The 19,949-nt window shown below is 52.2% G+C and overlaps 1 protein-coding gene across 1 annotated transcript in view; it reads left to right on the top strand.

Moving 5' to 3' along the window:
- Positions 1 to 18,668, top strand: part of LOC101618522 (olfactory guanylyl cyclase GC-D-like) — a 34,993-nt gene extending 16,325 nt beyond the window's left edge. Inside the window, exons 11-18 of the mRNA XM_012725216.1 lie at positions 1,872 to 2,020; positions 3,827 to 3,990; positions 4,398 to 4,590; positions 10,525 to 10,699; positions 11,437 to 11,535; positions 12,356 to 12,450; positions 14,024 to 14,109; positions 18,560 to 18,668. Coding sequence (XP_012580670.1) covers positions 1,872 to 2,020; positions 3,827 to 3,990; positions 4,398 to 4,590; positions 10,525 to 10,699; positions 11,437 to 11,535; positions 12,356 to 12,450; positions 14,024 to 14,109; positions 18,560 to 18,668 — 1,070 coding nt within the window. The remainder of the gene's footprint in view (positions 1 to 1,871; positions 2,021 to 3,826; positions 3,991 to 4,397; positions 4,591 to 10,524; positions 10,700 to 11,436; positions 11,536 to 12,355; positions 12,451 to 14,023; positions 14,110 to 18,559) is intronic.
- Positions 18,669 to 19,949: the final 1,281 nt, after the last annotated feature.

The raw sequence follows: 19,949 nt of genomic DNA, 5'->3' as shown, positions 1-19,949 counted from the left end.
TATTTTACACAGCAAACACTATCTGAATACTTTTGAAGAAAAGAGCATGTGTGATGTGTTATTGGTTCCATCAGCTCACACGTCTTTGTAACACAGGCACATCCCAGCCCCTTTCCCAGGCGGCCTTGTGTCTGATACATCTAGGCTGAGAACCTCAGCACCCCAAAAATGGGACAAGTGAGAGATCAGGTTGCATTCTAGGATTTTCCTTTTTTAACCAGCCCATGGCTGTAAGAGACCTCGCCCTCTCCCCAAACCTCAGCTGCCTTGTCTGTAAACTGGGACAGTGGCTCATGGCCTACCTTTTAACAGGGAGCCCTCCCTCCCCCCGCCCCCCACCAACCACACCACCAAGACATGCGCAGGGATTGAGATTCAGAAAGAAGCTTCTGCTCACAGCGCCACGGGCTCCTCCTCACCCAAGAGAAGAGGATCCCAGCCCTGCTCAGAGAAGTTGACCTGCTATACCTCATCACAGCCCTATAGGGTCTGTGCTATTGTCACTTTCCCTCCCCAGCCACCCCCCACCCTTTTTCTTGAGCACTGAAGATTTAGACTTTACTGAGATTAGGCTATAGTGATGGTTTCTCTGGCAAGCATTCTTGGCTACAGCTGGAGAGGAGGCCATTGTGTGTTCTTCTCTGGGTGAAAAGATGGAGTATGCTGTCACTAACACAATAGGCCAGCTTGATTTGGGAGGGGGTATAATTGGCATATAACAATATATTATTTCACGTGTACAGTGTGGTGTTTCGATATTTGTGCATATGGCAAAGTGATCACCTCCATAGTCTAGCTAGTCACCACAGTTTATAAATATACAACTTATTGTTATAAAATTTTTGTGTGAGAACTTGTAAGACCTATTTTCTTAACTTTCAAATATGCATACAGTATAGTAAGTATAGTTTCCATGCTGAACAGTTAGTTACTACTATGTCCCTTTAGCAGTGAGGAAACTGAGTCTTTGAGGGGTGACATTGCCTGTACTCAACAAGACCAGGTAGTCTGGGAGACCCTGGTATCAGCCCCTCTTCCTCCCGGGTCCCTTTGAATCTCTCTGCTCCCCCAGCTGCATAACAGCTGCCTGCATTGGGATTATCTCCACCAGTTGTTAAGTAGGGAAACTGAGGCACGGGGTGACGCCAAGCAGCAGGGCCAGAATGAGAACACCGATCTGTCTGACCTCAATAGAGTCCGGAGGTATCTGTCACAGGGAGGAGGGGCAGACAGGGAGATCAGGGCCAGGCTTTTCTTGAGAACATAATAGTGCAGATGATGATGATAAGCACAGTCCTGCTTCACACTTGTGGAGAGTTGACTCTAGAAGGTGTCCAGGCAGCGGGGCTGTTGGAAAGAGCCTCAGTGTCATGGTTTCCAGCACCCTGCCTCTGGCAACAGGACAGCAGCCATGTTGTGGGTCTCAGGATGGTGAAAACCTCCCATGCCGGGGGCTTGACATCCACCGTCTCCTCACTCCATACCCTCTCCAGAGGTGTTTTATTAAGCTTGTTTCACAGATGGGGAAACTGAGGCACAGAAAGGTCACTGTCTAATCTACCTTCTCTCTTACAGAGAGGTGGTGGCAGACCCAGAATTCACATCCCACTTAAGCCTCCTCCCACTCCCCCGTCGTCCCCCATAGGCAACCCTTTCCTGGCCACACCCAGAGACAGATCCAGGAAGGCTTCAAGCTCTAACCTGTGTCCATGGGCCAGTGTGGCTGGAAGCACAGAGCAGAGGCCCAAGGAGTATGCCTAGGGTCTGATCCCTATACCCTCACGGTCGCCCTGCTCGCCCTCTCACGACCCAGGCTCACCCCCTTCCATCAGGGAACCTCAGGTCCAGCGGTTTCTGGGTGTTCGTTACAGAAATTATCAGGAAAGTGGCATCCCCCCCACCCCTGTGCCGGCCACTAGTGTCTCCTGACCACGGGCCACCTGAATGCATCCAGCTGATGGAGCAGTGCTGGGAGGAGACTCCAGAGAACAGGCCCAGCCTGGACCAGATCTACACCCAGGTCAGTGCTCCCCAGAGGTGCTCGAGAGAAACGGTCGCTCATTTTGCCTCATACGATCCATGGGGGCTAGAAGTCCTATGTGGAAAGGTTGCAACTGGCTGGTGCCATTGCCCCTAAGGGTGGGCATGGGTCCACTCTCAGAGGAAAGCCCTCTCAGAGCTGGCTTCCAGGTTCATCTGTTGGGTGCCTTCCTGAGTGCCAAGTCCTGTGCTAAAGCTGCGCTTTCTTCCTTTAATCCTCCTAATAACCCTCCAAAGCAGCATTGCTATTATGTTGTCTTCACGGGAGAGAAACTGAGGCACAGAGAGGTGATGAGACCTGCCAGAGCGGCTGAGGGAGTGGAAGGTGAGGCTGGTATCCAAGCCCAACTTGTCTGTCTGCCCAGCTGACCCTGGGAGCCCCCTCCCATACTGGGCCCCCTGGCACCAGAGCAGAGCCACCATTTGAGGCTCTGGAGACAGCACTGTCTCCCCGCACCAGTGAGTGGAAGATATGAGGGGTCCCGGGGCACCTCAGGCCTGCCTTGGGGACTGCAGTGGGAAGGGAGAGGCAAGTCTGCACGAGTTTGTCGGCAGTGGAGCGTGCAGGCCTGACTGAGCTGGTTAATGGCTCCCACAGGGCCAACCCATCAAGCCCAAGGTGACATTTCTGTGCCTTCCTTTCCCACCCTCCACTCCCCAGCTGCAGAGGAATGTTGTCAAGGAGAGGTCCAGACAGGCAACCAGGGAGCGGGAGCGAGGGGGAGCGAGGGGCAGGAAGGCAGAGCGAAAAACCACAGGTGTCCTCTGAAAAGTTTCCCACACCTCCTCTTCCCACATCCCCTTCACACCTCAGCTCTAATGCATCCAAATCCATGCTGCCACCCACCTCCCGTTTTGACCTTGGCCAAGATGATTGCTCCGTTGAACCTCATGTTCCTTAGAAGTTCCCTGGAAAAACTTACTTTGGTCTAACACGGCCTATTGGAGTGGTGATCATGTGCGAGAACTAAGTTTCAAAGCAAAAGGTAGTTTTCCCAAGAGGTAAAAGTGGGTGAGGTATAAGAGAAGGAACGCTGACTTTGAGGTCAAAAGACCCAATTTTATGTTCACTTACCATTGTTCTGGGAGTCCTAGCCAATGCCATCACAAGAAAATGAAGATTAGAAAGGAAGAGAAAAGTATTGGTATTTGCAGATTCTGTGACATAGTATAATTCCTTGAGGGTGGCTGATGATAAAGTTAATACAGAAAAGACCTCAGTTTGAAACGCAGTTCCACCGCCCCATTCTGTTCATTAATCTACTTACCCACCATCCATCCATCAAGCCATCATTTCTAATCCATTTATCTATCATCTGTCTGTCTTTCTAGTCAACCATTTAACTACATACCAACTCATCTATCTATCTTTGAAGGTACTAACAAAACCTGTTCTATAGTGTAGGAATCACTGAAACTGGGCTACGTGTTTGTTACCCACTTTTTGTTTCGAAACTTAGTTCTCTCACGTGATCACCACTCTAGTAGGCTGCCTTAGACCAAAGTAAGTTTTTCCAGGGAACTTCTAAGGAACATGAAGTTCAACGGAGCAACAACTCAGTGTTGTTCTGAGTATAGACTCCCTTGCAGTTCTCTCCCTGCCTGTCTGTCCCATGCAGCACTATCACATTTTTCTCTCAACCATCTGTGCATTCCACTGTCAGAGCACCATCTGTGGCTACCGGTCCAGGTGCTCCAGGCAAGGACTGTGTCTGGTTCATTCCTGTGGCCCAGACACCCAACCTAGGATAAATTGGATGAATTGAGATTTTCACTCCATCTTCAGTTCCAAAGCATTACTCAAGGCAAGAAGACCAGTGTTGCTGACTCCATGCTGCGGATGCTGGAGAAGTACTCCCAGAACCTGGAGGACCTGATCCAGGAACGGACTGAGGAACTGGAGCTGGAGAAGCAGAAGACAGAAAGGCTGCTCTCTCAGATGCTCCCTCCGTGAGTGGCCCCTGAGATTTGATTGTGTCTGTAGCCTCAGCAGCTCTGAGCATGGGAGCTGGAATATAGCAGGTGCTCATTAAATCTAGGTTCCATGAATTCATCCAGTTCATTGTGTATTTATCCAAGATGCTTTCAGAGTTCTGAAAATATCAGAGTCAGGAATTGAGCTGGGCACAAATGTATTAAATTTTTACTATCTCGATCCTTTGGAAGCGGGGAGAGAACACAGCTCAAAGGGTGTTCAGAGAGGGACAGGTATTTGCCAGAGGTCAGTCCACACACCAGCACACCTGTTGAGACCCTTTGACCCAAACTCAAGATATCCCCCCCAAAAATCCCGACCTCACCTCTAAACTGGAAACGAAGTTCCCCTTCTGTGACTCTAGTCCTCTCTACCTCTACAGGTCTGTGGCTGAAGCTCTGAAAATGGGGGCGACTGTGGAGCCTGAGTACTTTGACCAGGTTACCATCTACTTCAGTGACATCGTGGGCTTCACCACCATCTCAGCCCTGAGCGAGCCCATGGAGGTGGTGGGCCTGCTCAATGACCTCTACACCCTGTTCGATGCTGTCCTGGGCAGCCATGACGTGTACAAGGTGAGAGTTGTGTAGATGGTGCTCCCACTCTCCTTTCTTTACTTCGGTGTTTGTGTCATGTGGTTACTTCCAGTCACTTATTTATGTGATTTTATCACCTTGCTGTTGCTATGTAGCAAACACTCCCAAAAACAAAAGTGTAAAACAGTGCTTTACACAGCTTATGGATCACATGGAAAATTCTCTGAACTCAGTTGGACCCACACATCTATGGTTGGTTGGGTGTAAGAAGGCAAGTTCTGATCTTGACTGCGCTCTTTCACATCTCTGGAACCTTGATTCAGACAGCTGAGTTCTGCTCCACTCAGTCTCACGTCCCCCAGAAGCCTAGTGGATGTTGTTGGCAAGGTATGGAGGCTTCCAGGAGACAAGGCAGAAGCACAGAGATCTCGAGGGCTGTGCTGGGATTAAGCAAATTGCGATTCTGATATGTTCTGTCAGTCAAAGCAAACCAAGTTCCATTCAAGAGGCAGGGAAGAAAATTTCACCTCTTATGGGAAAATTTTCAGAGACATGTTAGAATAGGTGTGGCTATAGAGAAGGGTGAGCTTCATGGATCGCAGAGTTCTCTTGTCCATTCATCTGCCCTTTTAAACAACTTATATTCCTAGGCTATAATGTGCCAGACCCTTTGTAAGAGCAGACAGATGAGCCAGTTCCTGTCTCAGGGATCCTGACCGCAGGAAGCTCTCAGTGCTGCAGGTGAAGATAATAACAAATAAAGTAAACAAAACCATCAGAAAGGCAGCAGAGGCTGAGAGGCCCTTAATTCAGCTAGGGATAGATGTGGAATATAAAGAACATGGAAGGCTTCCTGGAGGAGGTGCCCTTTCCATCCCTGAACATTGTATGGGCGTGGTTGCAGAAGATGATGAGTCTGGTGCAGGTGGAGGATGTTGACTAGAACATAAAGTGGGCCAGTGGGAGCTGTGGGAGGGTGGAGAACACTGAAGAGGGTGTCAGGGGTTTTGGCAAAGCCCTAAAGACCCTACATGATCAGTTCCCTGTGCTCTTCTCAATCCTGGGTTTGAGTTCTGACCAAGAGACCAACATCTGTGTGACTTTGGACAAATGGCTTCCAGAGGGTTTCTGTTTCCTTATCTATCTATCTGGAATGAGGACCCCTGACCTAAGGATTCTCAAATGATGGGCAGGTCCTATTCCCCGTGTGGCAGTGCTGTGCACACCGTGAATAACCTTCCCCTCTACACAGGCTGTACCTTCCCACTTCAGCCTTGCTTCAGTAGTTGTGCATCTTGGGTCGGCTTCAGGCGTGGTGGTGGAAGTGGAAGGGACCTCCCAGAAAACAGCCATCCGCAGGCTCCCCTGGCCTTTGCCTTTGTGACCCGCCAGTCCCTGTCTAGCCACAGTCCTCCACTGAGGTAGGGAAAGCAGATGGCCCAGCGCTGAGGCCGAAGCCAGGGGGAAAGAATGCCTGGCAGGAAGTTTCAGATAGAGCACTGACTCTTTGAAGGGCCAGGCAGTCTGCTGGGAGCTATTTAGAGTATCCCCACAACAATAATTGCTAATTCGTATTGAGCGCATACAGTGCACTGGATGCTAGTTGAAGTGTTTTCTATGTATTAACCCACTCTAGTCCCATAACAACACATGAGTTAGCACTGATACTTCTAGTTATAGAAGAGGAAACTGAGTGGCTAAGTGACTGGGGGGAGGTGAAGCCAAGATTTGAACTTGGGCATTCGGTTCCAAGACCCCCGTCAGAGGTGCCCCCCGTCTCCATGTGTGGATGTCCTGGGGATAAAGCACAGGCTCTAGTGACCCCACGGCCCTCTGGGCACCAGCCCCGACAACCTCCTTGGCCACTCCCCTCTGCACTCTTGTTCCTCTCATAGATTTGCTCTAGCCACAAGGCCTTTGCACCTGCTCCCATCCTCCTGGTCTACTGCTCATCCCCTCTGCTCTCAGGTTAGCTTCCTTGCCGTTCCAGACGTGACTGGGATGCTGTCTTTACTACCCTGGAGTTTACCTCTAAATCCAGACTTTATGGTTCTGGCCTAAACCACTCTGTTCCCAGTGCCTGCCAGTGTCCAACAACATATCGTAGGGCCTCAAGAAACATGTCGACCGAATGAGAAACTCACTGAATGAGGCCCAGAGACAGAAGACTTTTCCTGAGGTTGCACAGCTGGCAGGTGGCAGAACTGGGAAGGAAACTGTAGTGTGCACAGCCCAGCTCCATCCACTGGCACCACACTGCCCAACTCCACCCCCGTAGCCCTGAGCCACTGGCATCCCAAGGACACAGCCAGCCTCCTGTTCTGCATGCAGGACCCTATGTTCCAGCCCTGCCTGTGGTTCGAGCTGGCGTCTCTCATGCCGACTGGGTTTCCATTTTGCCTCCAGAGCCACCCTGACTCCACGGGCCCCAGAAAAAGATTCCTCATCTCCTCTGGCTGAGCCCCACGGCTTTGATGTGCCCTGAGTCACCCCAGGCCTGTCTCTTCCTCCCCCGCTAATCTCTTCTCACACATGTGTCCCTCCCAGCTCTGAATCATGCCTTCCTTCTGATCTGCTCTGAACTCTGGCCAAGGGGTCTGCATCTTTCTGGCAGAGTGAAATGAAATAAAACAAGGCCTGCACACCCCTCCAGATGTGGGGAAACAGGAGACCCATTCGTCACGATGTGTGAGCACGTCTCTCATCACTCACACTCTCCGCCTCGGTTTCCCCTCTGTCCCCAGCAGGATCTGGTTACTGCCCTTTAATCCAGGCTGGGTTGGGAGGCAGCCAGGCCATCATTACCTGGTTCTGTGGGGGTCTGTGATCCCTCCCGGCACACGCTGAGTGAGCACTTTTATAGACGTGACTCCAGAGCCGAACCCATGTGGCTGTGGGGGAGGCGAGGACTTACCTAGCCACTTGGGGGGGGGCGGGGCGGGGAGTTAGGCCCCAGCCACACTGCTGAGCAGCTTTGGACAAGTCACTTTACTTCTCTGAGTCTCAAGTTCTCATTTGGAAAACAAATGTAAATGTCTAAGGTTTAAGATCACTCTGCAGATTTAAGAGTGTGAGAGAAGTGTATCAGTATTCACTTACCAGTGTGGGGCCCGCACCAAGGTCTCCCCCGAAGGCATGGGACTGTGGTGGCAACTGTGGGCGATAGCTTAGGGATTGTCACAGGACATCTCACTGAACCCTCTCAGTACCTCTCAGAGGGATGGCTCTTTACTCCTATTGGTGCAGATGAGGACGCAGGCTCAGAGGGGTAAGTGACTCACACAGCTCATACAGCAAGCCAGTGGTGGAGTTAGAATTCACATTTGTGTTAGTTAGCATGGAAGCCTCTGCTCTCACCTGCCCTCTGGCTGTGTTCTCTCATCTGAGAAAGGACCACACCTGGACCTCCCTGGCAGCTGAGTGCCCAGCATTAAGAGACCATAGTGTGCGGAGCTAGCCCAAATTAAATCTGCACTGTGTGACGCCGGCAAGTGAGTTACCTTTCTGGGCCAAATTTCCACCTGCAAAGTGATCATCATGATAGCACCTGCCTCACAGAGTCCTTGTAAAGACCTAATACGTTCATATTTATAAAGGGTTTGGAACAGTATCTGGCACGTAAGAATTGTGGCTTTAGTACTCAAGGGAGCACTTAGTCCTTCCAGTCTTGCCAATCACAGAATACTTCTTTCTTTGGGAAAGAAAGGGTAGCAGGGTAAAAGCTGGGGCTCACTTATGACTTTCCCTCTGAGAGCACTGAATGGAAGCTCACAGTGAGGTAGCCCTGCCCCACCCCACCACCTCCAGCCCACAAATGCTGGATGAACAACAGCAGACGACAGAGAGGGAGAGGGCGGTCTCGGTTCTGAGGAGATATCTTTTCCCCAGCCGGTGACCAGGAAGGTGCAGTGACCTCATCAGGTGTGAGAAGGGCTGGGCTCAGATGTCAAGTGAGATCAGTCTGGGGGAGGGGGCGCTTCAGGCAGAGGATTGGGTCATGGGGCATAGATCTGAGCAAGTGTTGAGTGACTTGCGGAGAGTAGAAAAGGTTCCTGTTTGGAAGTGTGGGGACCTGGGAGCCATGTTTGGGACTAAGTCAAGAAATTCTGCAAATTGTGAGTCTCTTATTGCTAGAACATGAAGTATGGATTTCAAGCCGCTGGTTGTAGGGAGAAAATGTAAGTGTATGAACAAATTGCTTGCCCCTGGTAGGGTAAGGACAGCCCAGGTGAGGGAGAGATTTGGGGGGTGCAGGTAGTAGGCCACAGTCCAACCTTTTAGGAATTCAGTGGCCCCTCTAAGCAAGGGAAGCATCGCTACTGTGAATATTGTCCACCAGGTGCTGAGGAAGGGCAGAGAGGCCGCTTGGTCCAGCCTGTGTGTGCTGCAGGAGCGACAGTCCAGGGGCCGGGCGCTTAGTCCCACAGAGGGGAGGGCCAGGAGACGGGCCACAGTCACGGTCTTCACTTTGGGTGACCTGGCTTGTGGCAGAGGAGACCAGAGCTCCTTCCTCTCCGCGTCCTCAACATCTAGAACAGAGCCTTTGGGCCAGAGAGGACACTGAGGAAAGGATCGTGAGTTCAGAAAGCAGAGCAGGAACCTACACTGAGAGGCAGGGCGCAACCCAACTCAACTTCTGAAATTGGAGTTGCCAAAAACAACCATCTCAAAAATATGGAATTTTCTGGGGCCCTCCCTGGTGGCACAGCGGGTTAAAGCACAGCACTGAGAAGCTAAAGCCACTTCCGCATGAGTTCGATTGCCGCCCACCCCAGAGATCCACATGGGGTGGCAGACCTCTCCTGCCCGCCCGCTGCTCCCCTCAGCAGTGTACTTCGTCGATCTGCCTGTTCTGCTCCCCACTCTGTCTCTGGTGAAGCCTCTCACCACCCCTGCACCTCTGGCCTGTACCCCGGCTCTGTATGCATAAATAAATAAATAAATCTTAAAAAAAAAAATACATGGTACTTTCCATCAAGAGATGTGGGCAGGCCAGGACAACCACTGGAAAGTGGTCAAATCACTTTAACATCCCTTCCATTTCTTTTTTGTTTGTTTGTTTTTAGATTTTATTTATTTGTGCATACAGTACTGGGGTACAGGCCAGAGCTGCAGGAGTGGTAAGAGGAGGCACCAGAGACAGAATGGGGAGCAGAACAGTGACGAAGTACACTGCTGAGGGGAGCAGCGGGCGGGTCAGGAGAGGTCTGTGCACCACGTGGTCAGGCCAGGATCGAACTCATGCGGAAGTGGCTTTAGCTTCATGCAGAAGTGGCTTTAGCTTCTTAGTGCTGTGCTTTACCCTGCTGCGCCACCAGGGTGGGTCTGTCCCTTCCATTTCTAAGATTCTGGGATTCTCTTTTCTTCAAGACCATTCCCCAAGAACTCAATAATGATGACGATAGACAGAAGTCTTCATTTGCTGAGATTCTGTGATGGGCCTGATTATTTAAAAGACTTGAAATGCTTTACCTCTAGTATGCATTCCACAGAAGAGGAAACTGAGGCTTGCACAGGTGAAGTGGTCTGCCAAGGTAAAGGACAGAGCCAGGATTTGAACCCACACCAGCTGACTTCCAAATTCACCTTCTCCCCAGTACACTTTGCAAGGCCACTGGGCACAGAAATAGGATAGACACCCAGTATTTCCATGCTCTTCTGCGAAGCCCTGACCTACCACTGTGGCGCCGAGCAGACAGAGTCTCTGCCACGGAGCTCTGCACCTGGGGTCTGAGGAGGCGAGTGGCATCTGGTTGCCTGCAATCCGACAAGGCGATCTGACTTGTGGAGATGCAATTGCTGCTAGCTGGCTGGAAGGGAGACCCCGTGCAGAGGTCACGGTGGGCGGGGACGGGTCACGGTGGGCGGGGACGGGAAGAGGGTGTCAGGAGCCCGGGAGGTGCCTAGCGGGAAAAGTGGGGCAGGCCATCGAGGTGTGTTCTTGGGCTGGAGTCTGAACGCTGTGACTCGTAGGTGGAGACCATCGGGGATGCCTACATGGTGGCTTCGGGGCTACCTAGGCGCAACGGGAGCCGGCACGCAGCGGAGATCGCCAACATGGCCCTGGACATCCTCAGCTCTGTGGGGGACTTCAAGATGCGGCACGCACCTGACGTGCCCATTTGTATCAGGGCTGGCCTGCACTCCGGTATGGGGGGGGGCGGGTTGGAGGGTGCGGGGCGCGGGACAGGCTGCCAGCCCCACCCTGGGCAACCCACCAGCATGCTTCTGGAAGTCTGAGATTTTGAAACCTCTGAGAGAAAAAAGTTTCTTTTTTTTCCCCCCATTACCTTAGTGCCTTGAGATGTTATAAATCACAGAATCAAGGGTGCTTAGATTCGTATCCTTGCCGCTCTCTTGTCTCAACATTTATCAGGGCATCTAAGTCTATGCCAAGGAGGTAGGACAGAAGGCGGTAGTCATGCAAACAACTAAATATTTGCTTTGATGGGACTGGGAGAGACCTTAGCGTAGCTAGCACATTTTTGGTGTGTGTGCCTGGACCCCAGCCTCCCTCTCTATTTTCATCTGCAGGAAAAAGTCTGAACGGCCTGCTCCTGGCCCCATCACCTCCCTTCCATTTGGTCCTCCATCACCCACACTCTTCAGCTTGCAGCTGACATACGGGCTCTCTGCCTCGGTACCTTTGCACCTGCTCTTGCCCTGTCCACTCATTCACTCGTCCTCTAAAGCACAACTCGTACACCACTTCCTCCAGGAAGTCCTCTGGGCTGGGCAGAATCCCCTTTCGGAGCTGGCACAGCAAGCTTCAGCCTTACCTCCCAGGTGGAGCCCAGAGTGTGGGATGGGAAGGGCAAGACTCCAACAGGGCCCTCTGTAGGGGCCAGGACCTGCTGAAGTTCAGTTGGCACATTTGGGTTTCAGGGCCCTGCGTGGCAGGGGTCGTGGGTCTCACCATGCCTCGGTACTGTCTCTTTGGGGACACTGTCAATACTGCATCCCGGATGGAATCCACGGGCCTGCGTGAGTAAATCCTATTTCTATTCTGCTATTTGAAACGATGCTTAGTAACCAAGTCACCAGGGGGTGGCAGCGTGCCCAAGTGCCCTAAGGCACTTTAAGATGTATGCCACTGGCACTGTTAACTTTCCACATGGTTCTTATGATGATCTCATGAGAGAATTAGTATAGAAAATAATGACTCAAGAGGCAGGAAACCTGGGTCTTAGCCCTGCCTGCGACTAGCTTGTTGAATGTCCTTGAGCAAAATGTTCTCCCTCTGGGTCTTGGTTCCCCCATCTTTGCAATGAGAAGAGCCCTTCTAGTTTTTCTTAGTGACATTTTTAGACCCTTGCTGGCAGCAGGAGCTACCTTTATGGCTTGGGTAGAACAACTAAAAAAGCTGAGTCCTTCAGACTCCAGCCCAAAACACACCTCGATGGCTTGCCCCACTTTCCCTGCTAGGAACCTCCGGGGCTCCTGAGTGCATGTTCTACATAATTACCTGTGATCCCCTCACTGGGGAGTCCTTCCCTTAAAGGAAAAACCAACTATTTATCTGGACAGACTCAGCCTTCATAGGCATCTTTACAGTAGGAACTGTGTTCCTAGAGATTCTGACTTCATCCTGAATTCCTCTTAACCCTTGACCTCAATGACTTGTTTTTCCTCGAGGTCTCTATTTTAGCAGCAAATGGCCCACTGAAGGACCAGAAAATGTATATTACATGAATCAGAATTGTGTGTATTATTAATGGAAAATGGAAACTGGAGCTGTTCCAGCTTAATGATTTTACTAGGTACGCTGCCACCAGGTGGTGATTTGAAATACCTTTCTCCTCAGCATTCAGAATTCATGTCAGCAGAAGCACTGTCCAGACACTGCTCAGCCTGGATGAAGGCTACAAAATTGACATCAGAGGCCTGACTGAACTAAAGGTAAGAGGGTTTCTCTTTTGGAACTGATAGGGAAATTCGCCGACGGTTCACTTTCTACGGGCAACAGAAGAGATTCTCATCTTATTGGTGTGGCTAAAAGAAATGTAGTCCTGGGGTTGGGGAATAGAGCTGATAACCTTCACATGTCCTCGCCACTTCCCACATGCTACAGAAACATTTCTTCGTGAGCACCACTCCCTCATTTGTCTCTTCACGAGGAGAAAGGCCAAGGCAGAGCAATTACTTCTATTGTTGACCTAACAGAACAGCACCTGGACACACAGCATACATGAAATATTTATTACAGAAATAATGAAAGGAGGATGGATGTCCTCATTTTATAATTGAGGAAATGAGAGAGGCAAAGTGACTTGTCCAAAATCACACAGCATGCAATCGAGACCTGGAAAGCCTGGCTCTTGGACTCCTACTCATCCCTCAGCACCCTAGAACAGAAATTCTCTATCATGGAAGCGTGCCCTGACGAGGGAATAGCCCTCCTCTTGCTTCGTGCATCCACCAGTCCTACAATCAGCCCCCTGCTATTGCAGGTGTGATACCGGGTTATTGCCACAGTACCACACAGTCAGAGATGAGTATGTAGCCTCTGAAGGTTTTTCTTAGCATTAGTGTTCAATAAAACTAAAAGTGCACTATGCCTATAAATATCTTTTGTCCTACCACACTTCCTCTGAGTTCCCCAACCCCTTAGCTAGAGACAGGTGGTATGGGGAGACTAGAAGAGCCTAAACACTGAATGACTGAGACTGGTGACTAGGCCCCTAGACTCACTTCATTGCGCCTCGGAATGTCAGAGCAGGAAGGTGCGGTTTCAAAGGGCGTGTCCACAATCACATAGCCTATGAGGGCTGGCATATGTGGGGTCCTTGCTCCAGAAGCTGAGGTTTGGGGAGAGAGAGCCCGACTATGTCAGAGCAGTTGTGTCTCGTTTGTGAGAATGGTTCTGGGTGTCCTGAGGAACAGAGGGTCCCGCTGACAGAAAGGGGTACAGAGAAGGCATGGGGGAGGGGACGGCATGCTAACTTCCTGGCTGGCCCAGGAGCTGCAATTCCCCTCCCTGGCCCAGGGTGGGATCCAGAAACTCTAGTGTCAGCCCTGCTCCCTGTGATTCTCAGGCCCCTGCAAACGCTTGACTTACAGGTGATCGCGTTCCCATCCCAGGCCGCGTCGTCAGGTCCTTTAGTAACTGGGCTGAATCACGATCATCGAAGTTGTGGGCATCTTAGCATCCTCAGATCCTAAGCTCACACTGCAAGCCCAGATGCTTGGATTGGCGCATCACAGGATTCATGATTTAGTGTCACTCCCTTCTCTAACAATTATATGTTAACTTACTTGATCCTCAGAACAGCTCTGTGAGGTACTGAGGAAAACGAAGCCCTGAGTGGTAAAGTTGGCGAACGTCACATAACTAGCAAGAGTCAGGACTGGGTCCCAGACTTCTGCCTCTGGGCACCAGGCCGCTCCACTGGGTTGCCAGCACCATCCCTCTGCCCCCCCAACCCCCCTCACTGCTCAGGCGGCTTGTTCAGCCCCCTCCTCTCTGTTCCAGGGCAAGGGCACAGAGGAGACTTACTGGCTGGCCGGAAAGGCGGGTTTTCCCAGGCCCCTTCCCCCGCCTCTGGACATCAAACCTGGGTAAGAGGAATTCCCCCCAAAAGCTTGGCCTCTGTTGTTTGAAATTTGATATTTATGATTTGTCTGGCTATCAAAGTATTGCATGCCTTGTGTGGAAACCTTGGAAAACCCAGAATTCTTTCTAGATTAAATAATCACCATCTTTCCAGGGCGAGAGACAACCCTGTTAGCACTTCAGCGGGGTCTGTTTCTGATGCTTTGTCATAGAAGAGATGGTGCTGCCCACATAACCCAAGAGAATGTCGCATGCCCACCCATGCTCGCCTCTCCCACGCAGTGTTGCCTCTATTGTTTAGCCCTCGAGGGGACTGGGACGAGGGGACGCTGGCAGGCCTGCAGCGTATGGCCACGCCTCCAAGCATCTAGAAGCTTTCCCTTCTGACATCACAGGCAGTGAGCTGGCCCCCAGGACGGGGCATGTGTCTCCATTCAGACTGTTTCTGCAGACGAGGAATTTACAGGCCAAAGATCATCACATTTTCAGGGCCAGATGAAACAGTCTCAGAGCTGTTCCTGCTTGGCTGTTTGCCTATTCCTTTTGTCTTCTCTTCTTCGGGACCCCATGTCCCTCACTGAGAGGGCAAAGTGGGTGGAGAAGCAACACCTCACTGCCACATTCTGCCTCTCACTCCCTTCCACCCATGCCCCGGTCAGTCCCCACAGGGCAGGGAGGGAGGGGCACAGAATTATAGTTTCTTAGAAGTGAGGAGACCGAGGGGGCCTCGGGGACCTGTGGGTTCATCCCACCCAAGCCGGGCCTGGAGAGAGACAGCCACCCAGGGCCTCAGAGCACCCCCACAGCGGGGCTCCTTGCCCAGAGTTTTTCCTTCATCAGAACTTCCAAATGGCTCTCTCAGCAGCTCCAGGACACCCCCCACCTCCCATCTCCAAGGCCAGAAATGTGTGGGACATGCGTGGGCTTCCTGGGAAAAGACCAGTCCACAGCAGCCCACACCGCGTGCTCTCCAGGCAGATGGACAGGTGTGGGCGGGGCTGCTTATGGGAGCCCCTTACAGCTGCGATTTCTCTTCCACTGCGTCAGGGCGCCCAAGGATTCAGGACCCAGGCAAGGGCACACGCGGGCACGTCACACTGCACCCTCATCTTCATAAAGACACACTAGCCCTCCGGGCGAGGGTCGGACCGTGCTCACAGGAGGCCTCACACAGACCAGGTCTTCAGCCCTGCCACTTTGTGCAGCAGCTTGCTGGGGCAGCCAAGTGAGGACAGGCTGGAGCCAGGGCCACAGGCTGGTTGTGTGGCCTCGGCAAGTGCCTCCACTTGTCTCTGCTGTGGCCTTTTCTGCTTTTCTCCCCTCCTCCAACACCCTTTCCCCTGCCCCCACCACAGCGCTCCCTGCCCTGCCCTCCTCTGACGCCCACATCCTCTGTCACCTACCTCGCTTCTCACCTCCACTCTGGCCACAGTTCTCAGAAGACAGGGCTGCTGATGCTGGCTCCGTCTCCTCACCTCCACTCCCTCCCTGTCCAGCTCCCTGACCAGCACCCACAATCTGGCTTGTACCTCTGAGTCCCCAGTGGTGTTGTGGGGCACAGCCCGTGAGCAGCTTTTGTTTTCAGCCTGAGCGGTCGGAGGCATTTCTCCTCTGCCTTCCTCTTCCTAGAACTGTGCCCCTCCACAGCCTCCTCGGCACAGCCCTCGTCCTCCCTTCTAGCTCACCCCCCAGCTCCTCTCCTCTCAATGCTGGGGTTCCATTGGCTTCTCCCTAGACCTTCTCTTCCCATCAGACCCTGACCACACCCACCGTGGGTCCCTGAGTTGCCCGCTCAGATCTGCTGATGCAGAGGTCACCTGCCTTGTCCGCCTGGGCTTCCTCCAGATTGTCTCCTCGTGAGTGGCTTTGTCATGCTCCCTCTGAAAACCAGATGCTGTTCTGGAACCTTCTGGCCCTGCTTCCAGCCCAGCCCAGCCCACCAGCGCCCTACCTCCATGCGACTCTGCCAGGCGTTTAACCCATCTACCCGGCCCCACAGCCAGAGTGATTTTTTTTTTGTTATCTTTTTTTATTATTATATTAGTTTATTTTTACATATTTTTGTGCATTTTTCCATCTCAATTGTAATCCCCGTGGGCTTCCCATCCATCACCAAATCACCCATGTGCCATCACCATAGTCCAGTGCATTTCCCTCCCCACCGCTGTTTTGATCCCATTCCCCACTCCACCCCCACAAAATAACCACAGTGATATTTTAAATGAAACACAGACCCCAACCAAAATGAAATTCCCTGCTCAACACCCTCTGGGTCTTCCCGCCTCCATGGGCTCAAGTTCAAACTCTCTGAAGCGACGTCTGAGGCCCTGCGCGGTCAGCCCATGCCCACTCCTCAGCTTCGTCTCTCATTTGCTTGGGGACTCTTTGATGTTCCTCAGCACACATGAAGCGTTTTCCTACCACAGGGCCTTCTTGCTTGCTCTTGCTGTCCCTGGAACACCCTGGCCTGCTTCCTTTCTATCCTACAGACCTCAGCTCTGAGGCTCCAGCCTTCACGAGGTGACACTGAACATGTCACCCTCCACTCCACCCGCCAGCGATACAGTCCCTGCTTGTTACTCCCTGGTATTTCTGGCTGACGTGTCTGTGGAACTTTCCCCTACCCACATAAGCCTGGCCAGCAGATGTGCCCGCATGTCTGCCAGCTCCCCAGAACATGAGCACTGAACCCTCAAGCTCCCGCTGGCTCCCCAGTATGGCAGAGCAGGCTCTGGGCTGCCCAGCTCCCCTGGACTCAGCTCCATCCTGGGAGTGGGGTGTCAGGCTAAACTCCCTGTGCTGGTGACTCCAGGGCAGAAGTGCCAGAGGCATTTTCATGTTGCTGGCTCAGGGAGGGAGGAGTGGAGATTAGCCCCAGGGGCTCTACCCCTCACTGGAAGCCTCCCAGCCTCCTGGCAGGCAGGGGCATGTTCCAAACCCACCTGGGCCCATGAACTGAGACCAGGCACCTGGGCCTACTCACACAGTGACCACACACACATGCATATACCCTACTCCTATTGCAGAAGTCAGGTAGACACACCCTCATGGAAAACACCACCACATGCCCCTCCATGCCGGGAGTTTTGATCCTAGACAGACAGACACATAGACAGGACACAGACATATAGACACCACAGGAAGGGCTTAGGGTGCCACTGGGTGGGAATTCATCTTGGGGCTGTAGGTACCAAATTTCTGCTTGAACTATATGCCCTAACCTGATTTATTTATTTTATAATATAAGAGTTTATTTTTACGTCACTTTGTATTTTTCCATCTCAGTTGTACTCCCCGTGGGATTACATCAAATCGCCCGTGTGCCATCACCATAGTTCAGTGCATTTCCCTCCCCCCACTGTTTGTGATCCCATTCCCCACTCCACCCCCACAAAATGTCTCTGGTATATAGTTGTTCATAATTATTGTTATTTTCTCCCCTGATCCTTTATACTCCTGCTGCCATAGCCTGATTTTTAAAAATTCAAGGTATAAAAAATGTTTTCATCCTCACTTTATTATTTATCATATCTGCAGACAGTCACTTTCCACGTCGGGTGGGTGTGTGGCGAGACTGGTGGAGAAAGGGGGAGGGAACAAAGTGTCTCTCCTGTGTCTTCCGTAGCTGTGACCCAGGTGGCCGTGGGTCACACATCACAGGAACGCTCCACTCAGGGCCCTTAGCTCTCCTCTCCCCTACCGACCAGGCACGAAGATGTCCTTACCGGTTTGCTGTGTCTGTCACTCCGAGCCTCGCTCCCTCTCTGTGTAAAGCTGCTCCACCCTCCCACCCCAGGCATGTGGGAGAAACACACGAGAAGAAGAAGCGTGCAGACTGGGGTCCAGCATACTCCAAACTCACCCAGCCCTTGCCCGAAGGCCTCCTGGTGTCCCAGGGTCACATCCTGAGCAGGGGCAGAACTGGGGCTAGCAGTCCATCTCAGGGAGGCATCTGATGGAGGTCTCATGCACAGACAAGTCAGCAACTGTGTGGCCTCCGATAAGGCATTTCACCTCTCTGAGCCCCCACCCCCTAAAATTCAAGGGGAGAGGGCTGCTGCAGGAGTTGAGAGAAGCTGAGGGAGTGAAAGAGCGCCAGTGAGCAATGCTTGCTCTAAATACTTCCCCTGGATGGTGGTTTTATTTTTATTTTTTAAAGATTTATTTATTTATGTATACAGAACTGGGGTACAGGCCAGAGGTATAGGGGTGGCGAGAGAATCCACCAGAGACAGAGCGGGGAGCAGAAGAGGCAGATTGACAAAGTCCACTGCTGAGGGGAGCAGCAGGCAGGTCAGGAGAGGTCTGCCACATCACGTGGTCACCTCCGGGGCGGGGATCCAACTCACACTGAAGCGGCTATGTCCAGCTTGCAGTGCTGCATCCTAACCTGTTGCGCCACCAGGGAGGGCCCGGGTGGTGGTTTTCCTCTTCTTCTTTCTCTTTTTTTCCTAGGGACCCCTGGCAGGACCTCATAAACCAAGAAATCAAGGCAGCCTTTGCCAGAGCTCGACAGGACAGGGCAGGGCGCTGGAGCTCAGGGAAGGTCTTGGCCAGGTCCTGAGGAGAAGGACAGAGCAGGCCTGCACCAGCCCAGAGGCCCTTGTGCTTGGACTGCCCTGGCCCCTCTTCCCCCCACTTGTCTCTCTGCAAAGGCTTCTCTCGCTGGGCTCCCTAGTAAGCCAACAGAAGCTCATCCATTCATCCGGTAGCATGCTATTAATTGACCTGTTCTTGTAGGGCTTCTCTGGATAAACTTGCCTCAGAAACAGTAAAAATAAAAGTATTGCCTTCCTTTCATGCAGTGTTGTGTTCGTGACAACAGTTTGGACTCAGAGCTTGTTATTCCAGCGCTCACTAACCCACACATCATGAACACCCACCCATTGCCCAGCCAAGGGGCCCTACTGAAGGGGGTGATCATGTGGAGGAACAGGATGGCACAGGGCTCCAGACTCTCTGTCTCGCCACCCCTAAAATGGGTGTTGACAGGCAACACAGGCTGGTTGTCCCACAAGCCTCTACTGAGAGCAGCACCCAAGGGCCCTACTACCTCCTCCTTCCTACCTTCCCTCCCCATGCCAGCTTTACCCATTGGGGCCTTGAGCCCTGTGTTGAAGTCCAGGATCAGGCTCCCAGAATCTCAGGGGAGAGAGGGGGAATGACAATTCCTTGGTTCTTAGAAAATGAGACTTCTGTCTTAGAGGAAAAAAAAGAAAAGCAAACCCACAACCAACTCATTAGAGTAGGTTTTTTTTGTTGTTGTTGTTAAAGATTTATTTGTGCATACAGAACTGGGGTACAGGCCAGAGGCTCAGGGGCGGCGAGAGGTTTCACCAGAGACAGAGTGGGGAGCAGAACAGGCAGATTGACGAAGTACACTGCTGAGAGGAGCAGCGGGCCGGTCAGGAGAGGTCTGCCGCGCTATGTGGTCACCTCCGGGACAGGTGGGAATCGAACTCATGAGGAAGTGGCTTTAGCTTCTCAGTGCTGTAATTTAACCGGCTGCGCCACCAGGAAGGGCCCTCATTAGAGTAGTTTTGACTTCACAGAGCGCTCACCATCCCCCAGAGGATGATTGGAGGGGGCACCCCATGGGGGGTGGGGGTAAGGAGAGAGGACAGGGGCCAGGGGGAAGGTTCAGCCCTAAACAAATTCATCCTTCTTCAAAAAGTCCCTTGGGGTGGGGAGGGGGTGGTGCTGGAATTGAACTGGGGGCCTGTGGGCCCAGCCCGAGCTGTGAGTGCATGTGTGTGTGTAAGAGAGGACAGAGGGAAAGGCTGTGGAGGAGGCGTGTATGGAGCCTGTGAGGTAGACAGCAGGGACGTATCTCTGAGAAACGCCG

Source organism: Condylura cristata, unplaced genomic scaffold (assembly GCF_000260355.1).
Source record: "Condylura cristata isolate star-nosed mole 26May11 unplaced genomic scaffold, ConCri1.0 scaffold00015, whole genome shotgun sequence".
Classification (NCBI taxonomy): domain Eukaryota; kingdom Metazoa; phylum Chordata; class Mammalia; order Eulipotyphla; family Talpidae; genus Condylura; species Condylura cristata.
This window is presented reverse-complemented; position numbering and strand designations above follow the sequence as displayed.